This window comes from Bos indicus x Bos taurus, chromosome 6, assembly GCF_003369695.1.
Source record: "Bos indicus x Bos taurus breed Angus x Brahman F1 hybrid chromosome 6, Bos_hybrid_MaternalHap_v2.0, whole genome shotgun sequence".
Lineage (NCBI taxonomy): Eukaryota > Metazoa > Chordata > Mammalia > Artiodactyla > Bovidae > Bos > Bos indicus x Bos taurus.
In genome coordinates, this window is record NC_040081.1 from 113,857,809 (window position 1) to 113,878,058 (window position 20,250).

The window sequence follows — 20,250 nt, forward strand, 5'->3', positions numbered from 1 at the left end:
ATGGAACCACATCCCCCCAACATCAGAGTCCTGGCCCTCAGCTCCTCAGAACGTGACGGGGTCCTAGACAGAGGCACGCGAGTTACAGCGAGGCCACTCGGTCTGTCTCCAACACGACTGTGTCCTTATAAACAGGAAACTGGGGCAGAGACGCACAGAGGTTCGAGGAGTGGAGACGCAGGGAGGAGACGGCTGTCAGCAGGCCAAGAAAGGCCCGGTCCCCGCAGACCTCAGAAGGAGCCCGTGCCGGGGACAGGGTGATTTCAGGCGCCTGGCCTCCAGAGCCGTCTGAGAAGAAATGTCTGCGGGATTCGTTCCTGTGGCCCCAGGAAACCAACCCTCCAGGAGCGGGAGGCAGGGCTGGGGACTCGCCGCTCCTCTGCCCCCCTGAGCCGGTCTTCCTCTGCACGGGGGACGGTCATGCTGCCCCAGGCCGGGCTTCTGCAGACTGGCATGAGGTAGGGGCTTTGCAGGGGTGGTGTCTGCTGGTAGAGGGGTTCCCTCCCAAGGCAGAAGTGGGGAGAACATGGCAGTGAGCACCCCCACCCCGGAAGCTCAGGCTGCCTACGGCAGGCGCCCAGCTACCTTCGGCTCCAGCTTCTGGCAGTTTACAGACTCCTGAAGCTTCGAGCAGCTGGTCCAGGCGCCCCAGCCACCCACGTCCCTGGAGGGTGTTATTTCATCGCCGGAAGAGCTGCCCTTCCTGACCTGCAAGGCATCTAAGTATCTCACGGGTGGCATTCCGGAAGGTCAGGGCTTAGGTGGGCATCTGAGCCCATTCCCCCCCCACCCCCAACACAGGGGAAAGCAGAGGGCAAGTCTGAGGCCAGGTCGGGGCCAGGGCTTGGGTCCCTGGACTCCCAGGCCAGGCCACAGCTTGTCCCCCGTGTCACCTTGCCGTGGGCCAGGAGGCCACCAATGGGACAGCCAGGGACCTCGTCTGGGTCTTCGGCGTACAGCTCAGGCCCAGCACACAGCAGGTGCCCCACAACTATTTCTGACGTATGATGGGAAACAGGGGGGTGCGTTTGGTGACTCAGAGCACAGAACAGCTCCCCGCGGGGCTGAGAAGTAACAGTCTGAGTGACAACATCAGCTTTCAGCTCCTGGGCCTGGACTATCGGCCAGACACAGCGCTGGGCGATTCCCACCAGTGACCCGGGTCACAGAGCCGGGAGTGGACACACAGCACCATGGACTAGAACCCAGGCCTGCAGGACCCCAAGCCCCAGCTGTCAGCTCCCGCCGGGAGGGTCTGTGCGTGCTGCATGTGTGCTCAGCCGCTTCAGTCGTGTCTGACTCTTTGCGACCCCCGTGGTCTGTGGCCCGCCAGGCTCCTCTGTCCATGGGATTCTCCAGGCAAGAATACTGGAGTGGGTTGCCACGCCCTCCTCCAGGGGATCTTCCCAACCCAGGGATCGAACTCGCATCTGTCTGCATCTACTGCATTGCAGGTGGATTCTTTACCTACTGGGCCACCGGGAAGCCTGAGGGTCTGTGAGGGCTGTGCTAATCCTTCCAGGGACCCTCACTCTCCAGGCAGAGTTGGCGGGGGGGGCGGCGCAGCCAGCTGGGGGACTGGCCGACTGTGCATGCAGGCCCGCTTAGAGTCAGAAGCTGCCCCCCTCTCTGCCCAGGTCCCTGGAGATGGGGCTGCAGCCTTGGCCTGGAGACACCACCCACCTGGCGGGGACCCAGCTGCCCCTCGGGTCACCATCAGCGAGTCCCAGTGGCCCAGAAGAGCCCTTGGCTTTGAACCCAGCAAGGATGGCACAGGCGTCCGAGAGGTCACCACACCACACCCCCGGCCTCTCCTCTTCACCCCTCTCCCAGGAGGACACTGTCCACTGCCCAGAGCCTGCTGCTGACCCATCACTTAAGGTCCAATTATCCCGTTCATTCTGCACATCAGGGAACATCCTCTCTTGACCATTCTGAGATGGACAAACAGGTTCCAAGGACGGAAGCAGCTTCCAGCCCGGAACTGGAAGCCCTGTCTCTCTGGGTCTTGCTCTCCCCTCTGTGGCATGCTGCATGGGGCTGGGGGGAGAGCAGATAACTGAGGGGCGGAGGGCAGGGAGGGGACCAGCTCTGGGGGAGGCGGGTCCACCTTTGACCTAACTCGCTGTCTGGCATCTTCCCGGGGTGCCCCTGCTTGGCAAACCTTCCTGTCCACGGCTATTTTCATGGACTCTGAGCAGCCCGAGGGCTGCAAGCTCACAGCGCTCGTCAAAAGCATCCGTTTCACCTGCCATCGGAGCCCAGCTCCATCTCCTGTGGTGGAAGGGCCCTCCTTCACTTGAGCTTGGAGTCCAGGCTCTCTGCATCCTCCCGGGGGCCAGCAGCCCTTTCTTGGGGTCTCCAGTCCTGGCCGGACCCTCCTCCAGTGCCCGGCCTCGTGGCTCCACACTTGCCCCCCAGATGCTTGCCTGGTAGACAAAGACCCTCCTCCCCCAAGTCATGAAGCGGCTTCCCGTGACCGAACCATGCAAAACCCGCAGCGACGTTCAATTTAAAATTCCTCCGACCTGCTCCTCGGAGCCATGGACGTGCACGGGATTCCAGACCCACAGGGAAGGTCAGCCCTACAACCCTCGTGTTTTCTCCACGAAAGGTGGACCTTAAGAGCCTACTTAGTGATCTGTGTTGCTAATGAAGGGGTCTCAGCTGGGGTCTGAAAATCTGGGCTGGACGATCCTCACCCAAATCAGACACCCCGCCCACCGGCTTCGGTGCTGCCTGGACCCTGGTGAGAGTCTGTGGACGGAGCAGGGAGGGATGGGGGGTCTAGTATCTGCTGGCGGGTATACGCTGGGTGGTCCTGCAGGAGCTCCAGTCTTCTCTCCTTCCTCGGAGGGGCCGCCAGGGCCGGGGGAGGGTTGCAGGGACAGCCGCTGGCCTGTGACTTCTGAGGGCAGGCTCTGTCCCCAGCGGCCACCCAGAAATACCCACGACTCTCCTTTCTGCCTGGTGGGCTCCGCACACCAACTGGCTCGAGACGCATGATCACCTCCCACAGCAGCCGGGGAAACCGAGGCTCCGAGAGGCTTAGCAACTGGCTGAGATTCCACAGCTTGTAACCAGCAGGGGAGGCATTCGAGCCCAGGTCTCTGTGTGACCGGCCCGGTTTTCCGTTTCTTCTGGCTTCCCCGCCCTCCCCATTTCCTTTAACCTTCTGCCCTTCTGCGTGTTCTCCACCTAACCCACCGGTCCAAGAGGGTGATGGTAGGGGAAGTGTGTCCTGTGTGTGTCTCGTTAGAACTGGGGGTCTGGATGGTTGTACGTTCCTAGAAGTGCGCCCACCACCACGATTAACTTTAGAATATTTCCATCCCTCTGAAAAGTAAAGCCTCTGCCTGCAATGAGGGAGAGCCAGCTTTGATCCCTGGATCAGGAAGGTCCCCTGGAGAAGGAAACAGCAACCCACTCCAGTACTCTTGCCTGAAAAAAAAAAAAAAAACCCATGGATGGAGAAGCTGGGCGGGCTACAATCCATGGGGTCGAAGACAGTCGGACACGACTGAGTGACTTCACTTTCACTTTCACCATGTCCATCCCTCCCCATCCTGCTCCCTCCGCTCCTGGCGACCAGTGACACAGCCAGTGACCTCCCACCTCTCTGATGGACGCGCCTGCCCTGGACATTCCATAGAAAGACAGATGCACCATGCGTGGGCCTGTGTGTCTGGCTTCCTTTACTCAGGTGAAGGCTTTCACGGTTCACCCACGCTGTAGCAGGGGTCAGCGTGTCCTAACTATGTCCAAACAATGGTTCATTACAGGAACATACCACACGGACTCCGGGGGGGCTTCCACTTTGGGGCTGTTCCCCCTTCTGCTCCGGGCACTCTGGCACAGGCCCTTCCCTGTGGACACTCCCCTTTCCTGCTGGTCACACGGTAACCCTGCATTTAACCGTGTGAGGGACTGCTGGACTGCCCCCCTAAGCGGCTCCATCCCTTCACCGTCCCACCAGCAGCTTCTCCACGTCCTCGTCAGTATCTGTCACCACCAGTCGTTTTCATCACGGTCACCCTGATGGGCTTCCCAGGTGGCGCCATGGTAAAGAATCCACCGGCCAACCAGGAGACGCAAGAGACACGGGTCCACTCCCTGGGTGGGGAAGACGGCAGGGATTGAAGGAGGAGGGCGTGGCAACCCACTCCAGTCTTCTTGCCTGCAGAATCCCCTGGACAGAGGAGCCTGGTGGGCTACAGTCCATGGGGTCGCAGAGTCAGACATGACTGAGTGTGCACTCGCCCTGATGGGCGTGAGATGTGTCTCACTGTGGCTTGGGTCTGCATCTCCTGATAGCCACCGGTGCTGAACAGCTTTTCACATGTCTATTCACCATCTGTATATATTATTTGGAAAAATGTCTCTCCAGATCTGTTCACTGAATTTGGCTTTTTCTGACTGAGTTATGAGAGTTGTTTATATATTCTAGACGGGCTTCCCAGGTGGTACTAGTGGTAAAGAATCCGCCTGCAATGCGGGAGACCTGGGTTCGATCCCTGGGTTGGGAGGATCCCCTGGAGAAGGGAAAGGCTACCCACTCCACTATTCTGGCCTGGAGAATTCCATGGACTGTATAGTCCATGGGTTGCAAAGAGTCAGACATGACTAAGCAACTCTCACTTTCAAGTATTCTAGACGGGCCTCCCAGATGGCGCTAGTGGTAAAGAACCTGCCTGCCGACGCAGGAGACATAAGAAATGCGAGTTCCATCCCTGGGTCGGGAAGACCCCCCGGAGAAGGGCATGGCTACCCACTCCAGTATTGTTGCCTGGAGAATCCCGTGGATAGAGGCGCCTGGCGGGCTACAGTTCATAGGGCCGCAAAGAGTCCGACACAACTGAAGCGACTTAGCATGCATGCACACGAATATTCTAGACACAAGCCCATCCTCTGATATATGATTGGCAGATACTGTCTCCTGTTCTGTGATCTGTGTTCTCATTGCTTCATAATGCTCCTGGCAGCGTAAGACTGCTTCATTTTGAAGAAATAAATCCAACGTATCTGTGTCTTCTTGCTTGCGTACTTACTGTCGTCTCTAAGAAACCCCCAAGATCAAAAATCCCTATCCTGATATAATATTGTCTTCTAAAAGTTCTACAGTTCTTTAACTTTTAGCTCTTATTATAATTTTACATAAATAGAGTCACATCTCCCTCCCTGGTACTTTCATCACGAGATGCCATTTCTTTGTCTGTGAGTCGGGAACAACAGGGCTTATCTCACTGGGTTTGTGCAGTTTTTAACATCACGATTGTTTTGCCCGTCGTCCGCTGAGAGCAGGGCGTGAAGGACACCAAGTTCTCAGCTGAGTGGGGAGACCCGCCCAGCCGCCGGCGTGGAAATTCCATTTGAGAAGTGAACGTGGTCACATGGCTCAGCTCCTGGAATCCACCGGTGTTTTCAGAACAACCCAGTACACAGAGCAGGCCGGGGGATGTTATCTAACCCCCAGCCAGCCGGAGCGCTAAGGCCAGGAGGGAGACCGCCACGTGGGGCTGCGTCCAGCCAGCCCGGGAGGCGGGGGCACCCACAGCTACACATTTGTGGGGACAAACATGGAGATCTGCTAGGAGGGTTCAGGGTGCGTGGGTTCAGAGCACTGTGGGAGGGAAGAACTGCAAACACCCCCATTTTACAGAGGGGGTCTGGAGCACCGCCCCCCCACCCCCCCCGGAGCAAGACAGGACCCAGACCAGGCCCACAGTGGGGTCAGGCTTCAAATCTTTGCCGCCACTCACCCGGCACCCCTGGGGCTGCTTCCCTGAGCCTGCAGAGTGTGGGGTACTGATGGGGGCACACGGATGAGGGGTCCCAGATCCTGCCTCTGGACAGACGCCACAGCCAGGACAGAGGATCTGGCTGAGACAGGGTCTGCTGGGCACTGAGCCTCGTGCCAGGATGGCGCCCTGAGGACCAGGCTGGGAGCACTTCAGGATGGAGGCTGGACCCTAGCCGGAGCCCCCCGGCCCCACACACCTCAGCTCGCAGAGGCTCTCCCCACTGCACCCCACCTCTCTGCTCCGGAGTCCAGGCTCGCTCCCCTGCGCCCCCCCTACACACCCTGTCTCCTCCTCTAGCCCCTCCCCCTGCCCCAGAGCTTTCTTCCCGCCATCGGTCATCCCCGCCAAACGCCACCTCATCCGAGGTGGGGGGTTGGAACAGACTGGAAGCTCCTTAGAGTTTCTTTCTACCTTGATGGGCCCTCCTCTTCGCATCAATAGCAGAAGGACCGAAGCCATTACAATATTTCTTAAGGCTGGTTTCCCAGCCTCAGGCCCAGCCGACACTCCGGGCTGGACCATGCTTCTGTGGGCCCGCCCTGTGTACCACAGGGCGGTGAGCAGTGTCTCTGGCCTCAACACCCCTCCAGGGGCCTGTGGCACCCCCTCCCCCGCCAAGCTGAGACCATCAGAAGTGGCTCCAAGCAAGGCCAAACGCCCCCCACCCTCCCCCGGGAACAAAGTCACCCTTGGCTGAAGACAGAACCACCAGGAAAGCAGCAGAGGACAGGGAGGACAGGGGCAGGAGGCACGGAGGCCCCACCCAGAGCAGGGCCCAGCAGCAGAGGACAGGGGCAGGAGGCACGGAGGCTCCACCCAGAGCAGGGCCCAGCAGCAGAGGACAGGGGCAGGAGGCACGGAGGCCCCACCCAGAGCAGGGCCCAGCAGCAACGCCCGCCACCGTGTACTGCCCAGGCCCCCCCCTTCCCCGAGCCTCAGCTTCCTCATCTGTGAAACGGGTCACCGCAGAGGGCAGCCGTCAAGAGTCCAGAGGACAGTTGCTGAGGCCGGGCACACGTCAGCTCCGGCCGCATCTGCCTTCATACACGGCAGAGCTCACGCTGCCTCCCCTCGGGTTGGACCCCAGGCTTCCTGGGGGGACTGGAGACTTCTGGTCAGAACAGAAGTCTTCCTCCCGGGCCGATGGTCGGAGCGGTGAGGGCAGCGTGGGCCTTACCTGTCCCTCCTCCGGGCATCCCCATGGACTGTGACCTCCGCGAGCCCGGCCGGCACCCGTGAGGCCGCGGGCAGGCGGCAGCTGGCCGAGGGCTGGAGCCTCTGCGGCCAGCACAGCCCTCAGGGGACATGCCAGAGGGTCACGAGGCAGCTGCTGCCCTCATGCCCGAGGAGGGCTGGGCTGAGCCCTGCCCAGTACACCGAAATAGACTGCCACCCTGCTCGGGAGACACACCTGTTCCCGGGCGTCCGGGAAAGCGGCTTTGCAAAGGCAGTGGGGGAGGGTCCCGGGGAAGCTGGGTCCATCTGCAGCCCCATGTGGCTGGCCCGGCCCACAAGCTGCACCCTGCCCCCTGCCCAGCACCTCCCAGCCCATGCCCGGATCCTGGGGACCCAGCCCCACAGCTGCGGCCTCTGCAGCTGACATTGACTCTCCCCCAGTCTGCAGACCAGAAACCCCCAAAGGCTCTGGGGCAGTTGGGGAGGGTGCTTCCCTTCATCGCCAGTTTCTGGGGACTCTGGGCGACCCGGACCAGCATTCACATCACTGCCATCTCAGCCCCAGAACTCACAGGGCTGGCTTTTCTCTGTACATCCCTGTGTGTCCTTCTTTGTCTCTTATACAAGGACACCAGTCACTGGATTTAGGGTCCCCTCTCTTCCAGGAGGACCTCCTCTCCATCCTTACCCTGATTACCCTGCAGAGACCCTATTCCAAATAAGGTCACATGTGAAGGTTCCGGGTGGACATGAATGTCGGGGCGACCTACTTAACCCACTCTGCAGCCCCGTGTGCCAGATGGGAGGAGACTCAGGCTTGGGACACTTGGGGGGCCCCTAGGCATAAAGGCAGCGGTGAGAGACCCTGACTGCCTGGTCCCCTGGTGCCCCTGTGCTCCTGGATGTCTCTCTGCAACACTCGGCATTAAGCTCTCCAGAGGCAGAAACGCCCTGTGACCCATGAACCACACAAGCAGGAAGGCCTGCCTGGCCCCCAGCATGCAGCCCCTGAGACCCTGCAGGTGTTATCCTGGCTAACCGCGTGTGATGGTCTAGTGGCCAGGGGCCAGGATCCCACCGCGGGGAGGCTCAATGGCCACGCCCTGGAGCACGGGTCATATTTCCCAGGGCTCAGCTGCAGCGGCTCTGGGGGTGGGGCGGGGAGGCCACGTCAGCCCTCCCCCAGCACCCAGCAGAAAACACCTCATTAGCTCAGCTCTGAAGAGTCAGAGGGGGTGCTGGCCGCCAGCAGGGACTCTCCCGGCCTGATCTGATGTTTGCTAACCACACTAGGTCTTCCCTGGGGGCTCACACGGTAAAGAATACGCCTGCAATGCAGGAGACCCAGGTTCGATCCCTGGGTCAGGAAGATCCCCTGGAGGAGGGCATGGCAACCCACTCCAGTGCTCTTGCCTGGAGAATCCCATGGACAGAGGAGCCTGGCGGGCTACAGTCCGTGGGATTGCAAAGAGTCAGACATGACTGAACGGCTAACACTACCACAACTGATCCCACTGGTCTGAACCTCTCCACCTGGTGGACGAGGGGTGGTGAGCACAGGGCTGCAGGCAGCGTCACGCCAGGCTCCAGGTCCCGCCAGTGGGTATGGATGACACGTCCCAGGGAGAGAACGACAGCCCCGCGTGCTTACAGAGGAGGAGAGCCTCTCTCCACTCATCTATTCTGCAGCTTCGATGCCTTGCGGTCTGTGCCCAGCCCGGGCCGAAATGACCACCGCGTTGGCAACGGCGACCAAGACAGCAGCCCCCGCTGAGCCCCCAGCCAGCCCCGTACCCGAGGCAGGGACCGGCACGTCCCTACTTCCCCCGTGAGGACACCGAGGCAGAGACAGGGGGAGCTGGGCCAGCTCCAGTGAACAAGACAGGCTCGCAGGCTCTGAGTTTGAGAGTCAGACAGGAGAAGAGGGGCAATACGGTCTGGTGCCTGAGCCGGGGTATCACAGTGGGCGGGGGGCGCTCCCGGCGGGGCTTAAGGGGACGCCCCGGCAGAGAGAACCCGGGGTGACTCAGAGCCCAAGGGGTGGCAAGCTGCTCGACTCCGGGATGGAGGTTGGAGAGGAGAGACGGTGAGCTGATGTTCCCGGCAGGATGGCGCCCTCGGCTATATGAGGCTCTGCTGGGGTGGGAAGGTGGGCAGGGGCCAGGGCAACAGAACTTCCATCGAAAACCCTGGGTCGGTCTCACCCTGAGAACAAGGGAGGCTGGGGTCTGCCCAGGCACTCGAAAGAGAATCATCGTAGGAGGAGCTGCGGGTACCGTCCATCCACAGGGCAGGCGCTGCTGCAGCCCAGACTCAGCGTGGCTCAAGGCCCCCTTGGAAGGACCGCCTCCCTCGCCCATGCATCCCAGTGAAGATGGCTTGGACCATGAACCCCAAGCCCGCTGCTGCCTGGGGAGAGCGCCCAGAAGAGGCCAGCTGTCTTGCCTTCCGGACTCACCTCCCCAGGGCTGGCGCCTCCCTCACCAGGGTCATCCCCCCCGGGCCTGATGCCTCCTGTCCATCTGGGCTGGGCGGGCAAGACCCCTGTGCGTGACGCGAGCAGCCACAACACTGCCAGAAGGGCTTCCCAGGAGATGGGAACCGTAGGCTGGGGGGTCCTTGGTCCCTGGGGCAGAAATCCGCCCCGGGCCTGGTTCAGCTGGCCTGATCTGGTGTTCGCTGACCACGCTAGGTCTTCCCTGGGCTCCATGCCTCTCCAGGTATCTGCCTAACTGACCCTCAGCTCCGAGTACCTCCCCACCCTGCCTGGCCTGCACCAAGGCCCCCATGGAGGCCAGCACACCCAACCCCCCCAACCCCATGCCATGACCCACCAACTTCTGTGGCTGCCAGGCCTGTGGGAGACTGCCCTTGGCTTGTGGGGACACCTGCCCTGCCCACAGAGGTTCCAGGGCTCCGGGGACCCACGGCCTCCTCTCCCACAGGCTCAGGTGGTTTCCCAGCACCAGGGGTGGGGGGAGCTGTCCGGGCCCTGCTCCTCTTCCGCATCTGTTCTGGGGGGAGCGGGCAGGAGGGGCAACATGAGGCAGCACCCACAGGGAGGATGGGCCGCGGCCGCCCAGCCTCATCGTGGGAGATTCCTGCCCCGCAGCCTCTCCAAAGTCCCTGTGTGCACTCAAGGCGGAGGACCAGGACCCTGGTGAACCTAAGCTAACGGTGGATGTGCACGCTCCCCCCAGGGATGGCGACCAGTTGGGGCTGTAGGGGAGCAGTCCCTTCTCCCCTGCCCCAGACCCTGCAGCATGAGCCTCCATCTATCCCTCTGAGGATGCAGGGTGAGGGGTAAGGTGGGACGTTGTCCCTTCCCTACCTGGAACCTTCCAGACTGATTCTCAGGGAGGGTCGCAGAGAGACAGAGCCAGGCCCTGAAAACCCACAAATGGCTGTGTCCAGGGCACTTCACACCAGGCTCTGGGCCGTCGGTGGGCAGCTTCCACATGGTTCCAGCGTCAGCGCACAGAGAGATGCGCCCACCCGGCAGTGGCCCCACGCGCACAGAGTACAGCCTGCAGATGGACCGGGCCCAGGCCCCCCTGCTCCTGCCCCCTCACTAGGGTCCCCAGTCACGGGGGAGAGGGCTCTTCTGGCCCCGTGACTTGGTGTCTGCTCCCACGCCTGGCTTGGTTGCTGCATGCACGCAAGTGGAAGTGACCACCTGTGGGTTCAGGCGTCACACAGCTCCCTCTGCTCTTCCTGCACGGAGCACATCCCCCAGGCCACCCGACGATCCCAGGAGGAAGATGGAGAGGGGACGGGGCCAGCCCCTGGGAGCCCAGCCTGGTCAGCTGAGCTCCGGCCAGCCTGCAGGCCCCAAGCCAGGATAACTGATTGCCGACTGAACCTCTGAGCTTCGGGGTTGTTCGTCCCACAGCGTACCAGTTTCTTGTAACCAGCACGAACGAGTAAAACAACAGTCCTGGAAGCCAGAAGTCCAAACTCGGTACCACGGAGTTGGAACGCAGGTGTCTGCTGGGCAGGGCTCCCTCGGGGCCTGGGGGGAGGATCCTTCCTGCCTCTTCCAGCTCCGAGTGGCAGCCGGCATCCTTGGCTCATGGTGGCATCTCCCCATCTCCGCCCGCCCTGTTGCTCCCAGCCCCTTCTCCTCTGTGAGTCTGTCTGTGGCCTCCCTCTGCCCCTCTAAGAGTCACTGTGATACATTAGGACTCACACAGATAATCCAGGATGATCTCCCAGTGCAGCATCCTTACCTTAATCCCATCTGCAAACCCCCCCTTTTTTTTCAAATACTCACAGGTCCTAAGATGAGGACGTGAATATTGGGCTAGGGGAGCGTTTTTCAGCCTGCCACACACTGCAATCGTTTATACAATATGTGAATACATAACAGATTTTTTTTTTCACCAAACAATACTTCGCCCTATTACTTGGGATGTGCTCTGCTATTTTCCTTTCTTTTTCTAGACTGGGTCTGCTCTTTTTCTATTCATTTCAACCTCTTACGTAACAAAGGCTGCTGTGACCCACTAAACTGATTTCACACCCACAAATGGGTCGCCACCTGCAGTGGAGAAAGTTCTGTTCTGCCTTCTACGCCTGTACCCCTGCCGGAGTTGGGGGACCAGGCAGAAATGACAGCAATTGAAAGAAAAGAGAGAAACGCGCTCTTCCTGGACTCAGAGGGTGGGCAGGACTGCAGGAGCCTGGAAGGACCGCCACTCGTGAGGGCAGATCCAGGCCACCCTGCCCCGGGTACAGCCCTCTGCCTGTGGCCCCAGCAGGCTGGCGCCAGCCAGAAAGGCAAGGGGGAGCGTGGCCAGGTGGCTTTGGCGGCCCCACTCACGTCCCTGAGCCCCTGACTGCCCCCCTCCCTGCACACTCCCTGCTCCACATTCCAGAATAATCCTTTACCCCTAACAGCCCTGCTCTGCGTCCAGCCATCCCTGAGCCTTGCCGAGTGATACCCACTCGCATCTTTATTGCTGAATGCTGCTTAAAAAGATAAGAAACAAATGAAATCAAGGGCTTGAAAACTTTACGACACATGAGTACTGGTTTTTCAGGTAAATTTAAGGCAATGAGGATTCCTCAAGACCCAGCCGGGCCTCTCCTGAGCACTCAACCCCCAGAGCCATCGGAGTGCTGACACCTCCACCCAGAAGTCCTCCAGGAGCCTCACAGTCGGAAAAGAGAATGCCTCACCATGGCCACCCTCCCTCACTCCCCTCTCCCCGCCCTCCAACAGGGCCACGCATCGCACCCAACACCCCCACCAAGCTGACTGCCCTTGTGCAACTCAGGCAGCCTTGTGTTTGCAGCCGGCTCCATGTCTCAGCCACTGTGTGACCTGGGCCCATCGGCTTCACCTCTCTGGGCCTCAGTTTCCCGTCTCTCTGATGGGAGTGCCTGCCCATCGGGCTTCAGAAAGACTGAACGAGATAATACACGTGAAAGTGCCGGGCACCTCACGTGGCACGTGATGGGCACCTCAGGTGGCACGTGATGGGCACCTCAGGTGGCATGTGATGGGCACTTGGTGAGCAGCATCTTTTGGTCCCAATTCCTAACTTTGTGAGTTTGGCTGGAACAAACGGCCACAAACTGAGTGGCTTAAATAACAGAACTCTATTCTCTTGTGGTCTGGGGGCCGGAAGTCCTGAATCAGGGTGCCAGCAGGGCCGTGGTCCTCGGGAACCCCCAGGGGAGAGCCCTTCCTCGCTCTCCTGATGCGGGTCGCGGGCGATGCTTGGCGTGGAGCGGCAGCCCTTCGGCCTCTGCAGTCCCGGGGCCCTCTTCCTATGTCTCCACGTCCATGTCTCTCTTCCTCGTCTCATCAGGATGCCCTACTCCACGTGACCTCATCTCAGCTAGCTACATCTGCAACAACCCTATTTCCAAATAAGGTCACATTCACAGGGACCAGAGTCGGGACTTCAGCACCGCTCTTCGGGGACACAACTCAACCCAGAACACAGACCTGCCCGTCGTCACCAACACCGTCTGTGGTCTCGGAGCAGCGCGCGCCACACGTCGGCATTGCCCTTAGGCTTTCTCCATCCTTCCCCGGGCTGCCCCTTCTCTCGGTTCCTCCCATCCACCCCCTTTCTCACCTGGTTGAGACTCTGCCCCATCCCTCCTCCCTGCCAGGCCGACCTCCAGGTCCCCAGCACAGAGCACCATCTCTGGGGCAGGGGGCTCAGGAGGCCTCCCAGACCGAGACTGAACTCCGCGTCCCAGATGCCAGCCTGGCTGGACCACGTCCCTTCAGTCCTCTCGTCTCGCCTGCGTCCACGTCAGGGGAGCTGAGCTCAAAAGGGGCCACACCTCGGCCCACACCCCCCGCAGCATCCGCACCACTGTCTGTGACATGTATGCCCCCAAGACAGCAAGTCCAAGGTCCCCTAAGGCAACGAGAGCAGGGACCCCCAAGGTACCAGCTGGGAGGTGGCTGCAGTCGGACAAGCCTGGACCCGAAGGGTTGAGCGAGTCAGAGGCTGTCTGGTCTGCATCCCAGAGGAGCGGATGCCCTGAGCGGGGTGTTCTGTCGGTGAAGGCGGGTTGGCTGTCAGCTCTGAGGCCCCCACCAGGAGCTAGAAGGCTGGCAGGGTGACGAACACAGTCAGAGAGGCAAACGAACTCACAGGCTCATCCTGCGATCAGTGTATAAGGGGGAGGAAGAGCAGGAGCAGAGCCAGCGGCTGCCACAGGGCTTGGGGGTCAGGAGGCCTCTCTCAAAGGAGGAAAGGATGCTGAAGCTGACTTCGAAGGCAAAGAGAAAACTTAAGAGCAGGTGGACGAGTCCAGCGGAGGAGTCAGCAAGTGGGAAGGCGCCCGAGGTAAGGAGGAGGCTGCCCAGAGGCCCGAAGGAGGCCCCGCAGGACGGCAGGGGGAGAGCGTCTCGGTGACCCCTTCCTTGAGCCTGGCGAGCAAGGAAATTGCTGGTGAGGATGATCGGAGGTGACCTCGTCTCCATCTCCCCACTCAGAGACGCCCCTCCTCGGCCCACGCTGCCTTCCCCGCCCAGCAACACACCTGGACGCAGCCCCCCAGGCCCCTGCCCTGCCCCCTGTCCCCAACACACACACACACCCCCGCTCCTGGGCCCCACCACCCGATCTCAGAAGGAGAGCGATTCCTCATCCCGGCCAGATAGAGTGCAGGGCACACGCCCATCCCCTGCTGGGGCAACACAGGCAGACAAGCGGCCCCGCAGAGAACCAGCGAAGGAGGAACAGCAGGCTCACAGAAACACAGATGGCCCGACGCCAGAGCAACGCAACGCCCCCGGCGGCCGAGGGGCAGGGGAAAGCAGGGGGGAACCCTCCCCATCCGCTGGCGAATCTGCGAAGACGGACAGTGCCCCGTGCTGGGCCGGGAGGGGACGGGGACAAGGGACTCGCATGTCCTTTGGGTAAAGGTATGAGGGACAGTGGTTTGGCAGACAGACGACATTCCCATTTAACATTCCGCTTCTGGGCAGACATATAACTTCCACTCACAGGTCAATGCACACAGGTGCAAAGCCACATGTGCAGGAGTTCTCACCCCAGCTGGATGCGCTCGGGTCCCTGACAGCACGCGGGACCAGCAGCCCTGCGTGCTCCTGTGCGGGGAGCAGTCGCACAGCAGCCTCCCGCCAAAAACGCTCAGCCCGAAGCCCATCGCCAAGGAACAGAGACACACGCAGATCAGGGAGGCGGCAGCCCACAGGGAAACAGGTCTGGACTCTCTAAGTATTGGCATCATGAAAGAAAAACTAAAGAAAACAGGTGGGAAGAATGTCCCAGAATAACGGCGACCAAAGACAGAAACATGTTCACCGGCTGTGGTGTAGACCCCAGCCTGGCTCCTGGAGGAGAAAACGCAGACAAACATCTGTAAAGGGGCCCTGTGTGTGGGGGGCGGGGGGACAGGAAACAGGGATTTTCTGCAGCTGATATTTGGGTACAGACATGTGCTAAAGTGTTATAATGCAACTAACTTTCAAATGGTTCAGAAGAGAGAGACAGAGAGAGGGATAGAGCAAAATGTAGCAAAACGTTCATAGTTGATGCATCCAGATGAAACAGTATCACAAGGTATTCATTGTACTGACTCCCCCCCCCCACCAACTCTTCTATATGCTTCAAACTTTTCAAAAGATCTGGGGGAGAAACTGATGAAGAAGGCAGAATCCCCCCCAGGAACAGGATAGACCATGACTGGCTAACTTTACCCTCACGGATCCTGGAAAAATACTGCAGCAACAGAGACAGACCCGGGGCTCAGAACGCCTGGCTCTGGGCTCAGGGAGCCCTCCGCCCTCGGGTGCTCACCTGTAGCCAGAGTCGGCAAGCGCATGGCTCGCACACACACACCCCCATGGTCGGCACCTGTGGCAGGCGTGGGTAGCCCGTCGCCGGTTCTTTGCCTCTGAGTGATTTGGTCTCCATCCTGTGAGCTCCTAAGGGCGGGACATATATTCTAGATACATCTTGCCCGGCCCAGCCCGGGACAGGGAGGTGAGTGGTCCTGCTCAGGGTCTGATGAACGAACCAATAGCTGAGAGAACGGACAAAGGCACGCGGGAGACTGGACGCCCCATGCGAAAGGCGAGGGCGTGGGTTCTGAATGTGGAAACCCACCCCCCACCCGGCGTCCTGGCACCATGCCCAGATGCTGACATGGTGGGAAGTCCCTTCACCCCGCTGGCCTCAGTTTCCCCATCTACACCCGAGACAGGAGGAGCGCAGACTTAACTGGACAGCGGGGAGGAACCAGTGGAGCCCCACATGTCCAGGGCTCGGCCCTGGCCTGTTTGGGGCAGGACCGCAGGGCCACCTGCCCCAGAGCTGCTGCTGTAAAACCCCAGAGCATGTATTTGCACACCCGTTATCATAACAGCAACACTCACAACAGCCGAAGGGGCGAGCCACCCCAGCGTCCACAGTCACGTGGAGGGACAAATTGTGGGCTCTTCGTGCGATGGAATATTATTCAGCTTCGAGAGGAGGAAGCTGACACAGGCTACCACACATACGAGCCCTGAGGACGCTCTGCTCAGTGAGACAGGCCAGTCACAGAAGCACAGATATCACAGGGCCCCACTGACGTGAGGCGCCTGGAGCAGACAGAATCCTGGAGGCAGAAGGCAGAGCGGTGCTCGCCAGGAGCTGGGGTGGGGGTGGGGGGCCGGTGTGTCGTGGGGCCGGAGTTTCAGTTTCACAAGAGGAAAAGCGGTCAGGAGGTGCCAGCGGCGATGGCCACACGAGCGACTGTATTAGATGCCACAGAACTTACACTGCACAACGCTTAGGAGGATAAACTTTATGCTGTGTTTATTTTACCACAATTTAATTTGCCCAGCGCCTAGGGCAGCAAAACTTCACAGCACTAGGGTGCTGGAGGGGTGGAGCTCTGGCTGAGACAGGGGAGGAGGGGGCTTTACCCACTGCCCCCACCAGGTCCGCTTTGTGGGTCACGGGTCTGTCTCCCACTGAACCCACCGGCTCTGCTTTGTAGGTCAGGGGTCCGTCACCCACTGAGCCCACGAGGTCTGCTTTGTGGACTGGGGTCCCTCACCCACTGAGCTCACCGGCTCTGCTTGGTGGGTCAGGGGTCCCTCACCCACTGAGCCCACTAGGTCCGCTTTGTGGACTGGGGTCCCTCACTCTCTAGACCAGCATCTCTGCATCTCTAGACCACAGGGTGGGCTGCGGGGAGGTACAGCCATGCCCCCTGTGAGTCACGTCCTCAGGGCTAAGGGAAGCGGAGGAAGGAAGACGCAGGATGCTTTTCCATCAACGTGGCTAAATTTATCCCTTGCTAACCAGGCAGCGTCCTGCGCTGTGGCCTTGGGTCCAGCTGTAGATTTCCCCGGCATGGCCAGGTTCCCACTCAGGCTCCAGGGAAGTGAGGCTGCCCAGCTGGACAGAGAGGCTTCCTGGGTCCTGGGAGCCGTGGCCTGGGGCCCCCTACCCTGACATACAGGCACTTAGGCTCCAGAGGGTGCAGGACCCCTGGTCTGCACAGGTGCCCATGGGCTCCCAGGATTCTGAGCCGGGGGACATGGGCCCCCTCTGGAGGGAGGCAGGTGGAAAGGGCTCAGACCCACCTGGACAGCACCTGCATCAGCGGGGACGAGACCAGGAGCAGGACAGGATGAGGGGGCCTGCAGGACGCCTGCTGCTCTTGCAGGCTGGGGGCAGAGGCGGGGAAGGAAGACGCCCCAGAAGGGGGCCAGCCTGGGTAAAGACGGCGTGGAGACGGGGCAGCCCACGTGGGGAAACCTCCAAGGTCTCAGCCTGGCTGCCTGACAGTGTGCAGGGAGGTGAGGGTGGGCTCTTCTGCCAAGACAAGGAGTCAGGTCCGTGCAAGGTGGACCCAGAGGCCCCCCGATGAGACCCCGCCCTTAAAACACCCCTTGACAATGGTGAAGTCACATGGCCACTGGGAAAATGGCACGATGGCACCTCAAGAAATGAAGGAGAGGTGTCTCTTAGCCAGCAATGCCGCCCTGGGACATGCCCCAAGGAAAGGAAAGCAGGGACCTGAGTGGATATGGCTCACCTGTGTTCACAGCAGAATCGCTGCCAACAGTCAGGAGGCGGAAGCAGCCCAGGTCTTCAGGGAAGGATGGACGGATGAACAGAGTGGTCCATCCATGCAGTGGAATAGGGTCCGGTCTTAAAAAAAGGGCAGGGCATTCCAACACCCGCTGCAGCATGAGGAACCTGGAGGACGCTGCGCTCAGTGACACAAGCCAGCCACAAAAAGACAAGCTCCGAGGCTCCCCTGCATTTCCGCGAGGTCCCGACAGCTGCCAGACCCACAGGGGCAGAAAGCAGAACTGTGGGTGCCAAGGGCTGGGGGACGGGATGGGTGGAGGGCAGGCGATGAGGAGTTACTTCGTGGGAACTGTTAGCTGAGAAAGATGGAAAAAGTCCAGAGACGGATGGTGGTAAAGGTCTCACAGCAACGTGAATGTACTTAGCGCCTGTAACAGCGTGCGTAAAAACAGCTAATGTGACGTAATATGAGACACGTTTATGCAGAAAATGCTGTACTTAGTGCTGGAAAAATAACATGGCCAAACAAACAAGAGAAAACCCACAGAGTCACAGGCAGCCGCTGAGAAGCGATTGTAGGAGAGCATGTCCTACTCGGGGGCGCTTCCTGGGTGGCGTCAGGAGGGGCGTGCAGGACGTGGCCCAAGGCTTCTCAGGGGAGAGACAGCCGTGGGGCCGGGAGGTGGGGCGTCACAGACTGCTCCCTCTTCAATCCCCTGTTCTTGCAAAAATGAACGTTTGGTTCATTGCACAATTAATGATAATAAAACAGACTCCAAGAAACTCAAGTGAGAGTGAGACCCCTAAAACAGGTCAGGTCCCTCTGTTTGGGACTTCCCAGGTGGCGTCAGCGGTCAAGAATCCGCCTGTCAATGCTGGAGGCACAAGAGACGTGGGTTCAATCCCTGGGCTGGGAAGATCCCCTGGAGTAGGAAATGGCAACCCACTCCAGTATTCTTGCCTGGGACACCCCATGGACAGAGGAGTCTGGCGGGCTACAGTCCATGATCACAAAGAGTTGGACAGGACTGAGCGCACATGCACCCTGTTTAAGGTCCCTGGTAGCAGAGGATGGGACCCAGAAATATGTGGGGTGAAGGCAAGAGCCAGTGGTCATTCAAAAGGGAGATGCCTGGGGTCCAGCCTGCCAGTTTGGAGGGTCAGCTGCGAGGAACTCTGGAGGATGAGCAGACTGAATCAGAGCCCAGGAGACCTGGGTGTGTGAGCAGGGTCTTCTCAAGCCTCTTTTCTCATTAAAATTGATGGTATTAGTCATAATGGCTGCGATCCAAAAGTCTACAAACAGTAAATGCTGAAGAGGGTGTGGAGAAAAGGGAACCCTCTTACACTGTTGGTGGGAATGCAAACTAGCACACCCACTATGGAGAACAGTGTGGAGAGTCCTTAAAAAACTGGAAATAGAACTGCCATACGACCCAGCAATCCCACTGCTGGGCATACACCTCAAGGAAACCAGAATTGAAAGAGACACATGTACCCCAATGTTCATCGCAGCACTGTTTATAATAGCCAGGACATGGAAGCAACCTAGATGTCCATCAGCAGACAAATGGATAAGAAAGCTGTGGTACATAAACACAATGGAGTATTACTCAGCCATTACAAAGAATATATTTGAATCAGTTCTAATGAGGTGGATAAAACTGGAGCCTATCATACAGAGTGAAGTAAGCCAGAAAGAAAAACACCAATACAGTATACTAATGCATATATATGGAATTTAGAAAGATGGTAACGATGACCCTGTATGCGAGACAGCAAAAGAGACACAGATGTAAAGAACAGACTTTGGGCCTCTGTGGGAAAAGGCGAGGGTGGGATGATTTGGGAGAATGGCACTGGAACATGTATGATGTCATATGTGAAACAGATCGCCAGTCCAGGTTCAATGCATGAGACAGGGTGCTCGGGGATGGTGCCCTGGGATGACCCAGAGGGACAGGATAGGGAGGGAGGTGGGAGGGGGGTTCAGGATGGGGCACATGTGTACACCCCTGCCTGATTATGGCAAAAACCACTATAATATTGTAAAGTAATTAGCATCCAATTAAATAAATTTACAACAAAAAAATCAACGGCACTGCCTGCGTCCCTGTGGACATGCCTCCTACAAGGCTGGGTACCTGACCTGCAGCTCTCACTGCACATCCTCTTCTCCTGTGACCCGGGAGGCCTGCATGAAGACAGCACTGGCCTCGAATCGCAGCTTTGCCTCGTCCAGCTGTGACCTCGGCCACCCCTCGCGCCCAACCCCAAAAGCCCTAAGCAGTTCTGAGGACTCTAACCAGGTCACAGGCACCTGAGTGCCCAGAGAAGTAACGGCCCAAGTGAAGGCAAGCTGGAATCCTATGGCTTTTATAAGACCTGGGAAGACCCACAGGTCTGGGCCCCAGATGTGGCCAGCAGTTAATTACCAGTACCCCCGTCCCTCCTCGGTGAGACCACAGCCCACGGGGCCTCGCTCAGAGCCTGCCCTGCAATTGCCCTGCAGTTCATTTTCCTCACGGGGACCCAGGGAAATGGCCTTTGCCAAATATTAATAGGACTCGGGTCTATTCGCTCAAGCAGAACCAAGTCAATGGGATCTGAATATTTCTGCTTCCAGAGATGAGGGGAGGCTGGACCGGGCTGGGCCTGATGTTCCGAGCAGAGCTGGACGCGGGTTTGAGCACAGCGGGTCCCAGGTAAAAGGAGGTCTGTGGCAAGGCGCTGGCTTGCCAGGCAGT

General features: G+C 59.3%; 1 protein-coding gene across 32 annotated transcripts in view; it reads right to left on the reverse strand.

The window, feature by feature from the left end:
• The window catches only part of ABLIM2 (actin binding LIM protein family member 2), a 167,682-nt gene that overhangs the window by 131,397 nt on the left and 16,035 nt on the right, over window positions 1-20,250 (reverse strand). For 29 of the 32 annotated variants that reach the window (XR_003511619.1, XR_003511618.1, XM_027545142.1 and 26 more), the window contains exon 1: window positions 6,979-7,123. The exons of the other annotated variants lie outside the window; for them this stretch is intronic. Coding sequence is in view for 27 of the 29 variants with exons in the window: in XM_027545142.1 (XP_027400943.1) it covers window positions 6,979-7,108 (130 nt within the window). In the remaining 2 variants the exon portion in view is untranslated. Of the gene's footprint in view, window positions 1-6,978; window positions 7,124-20,250 lie in introns of those variants that run through there. 32 annotated transcript variants of the gene reach the window in all.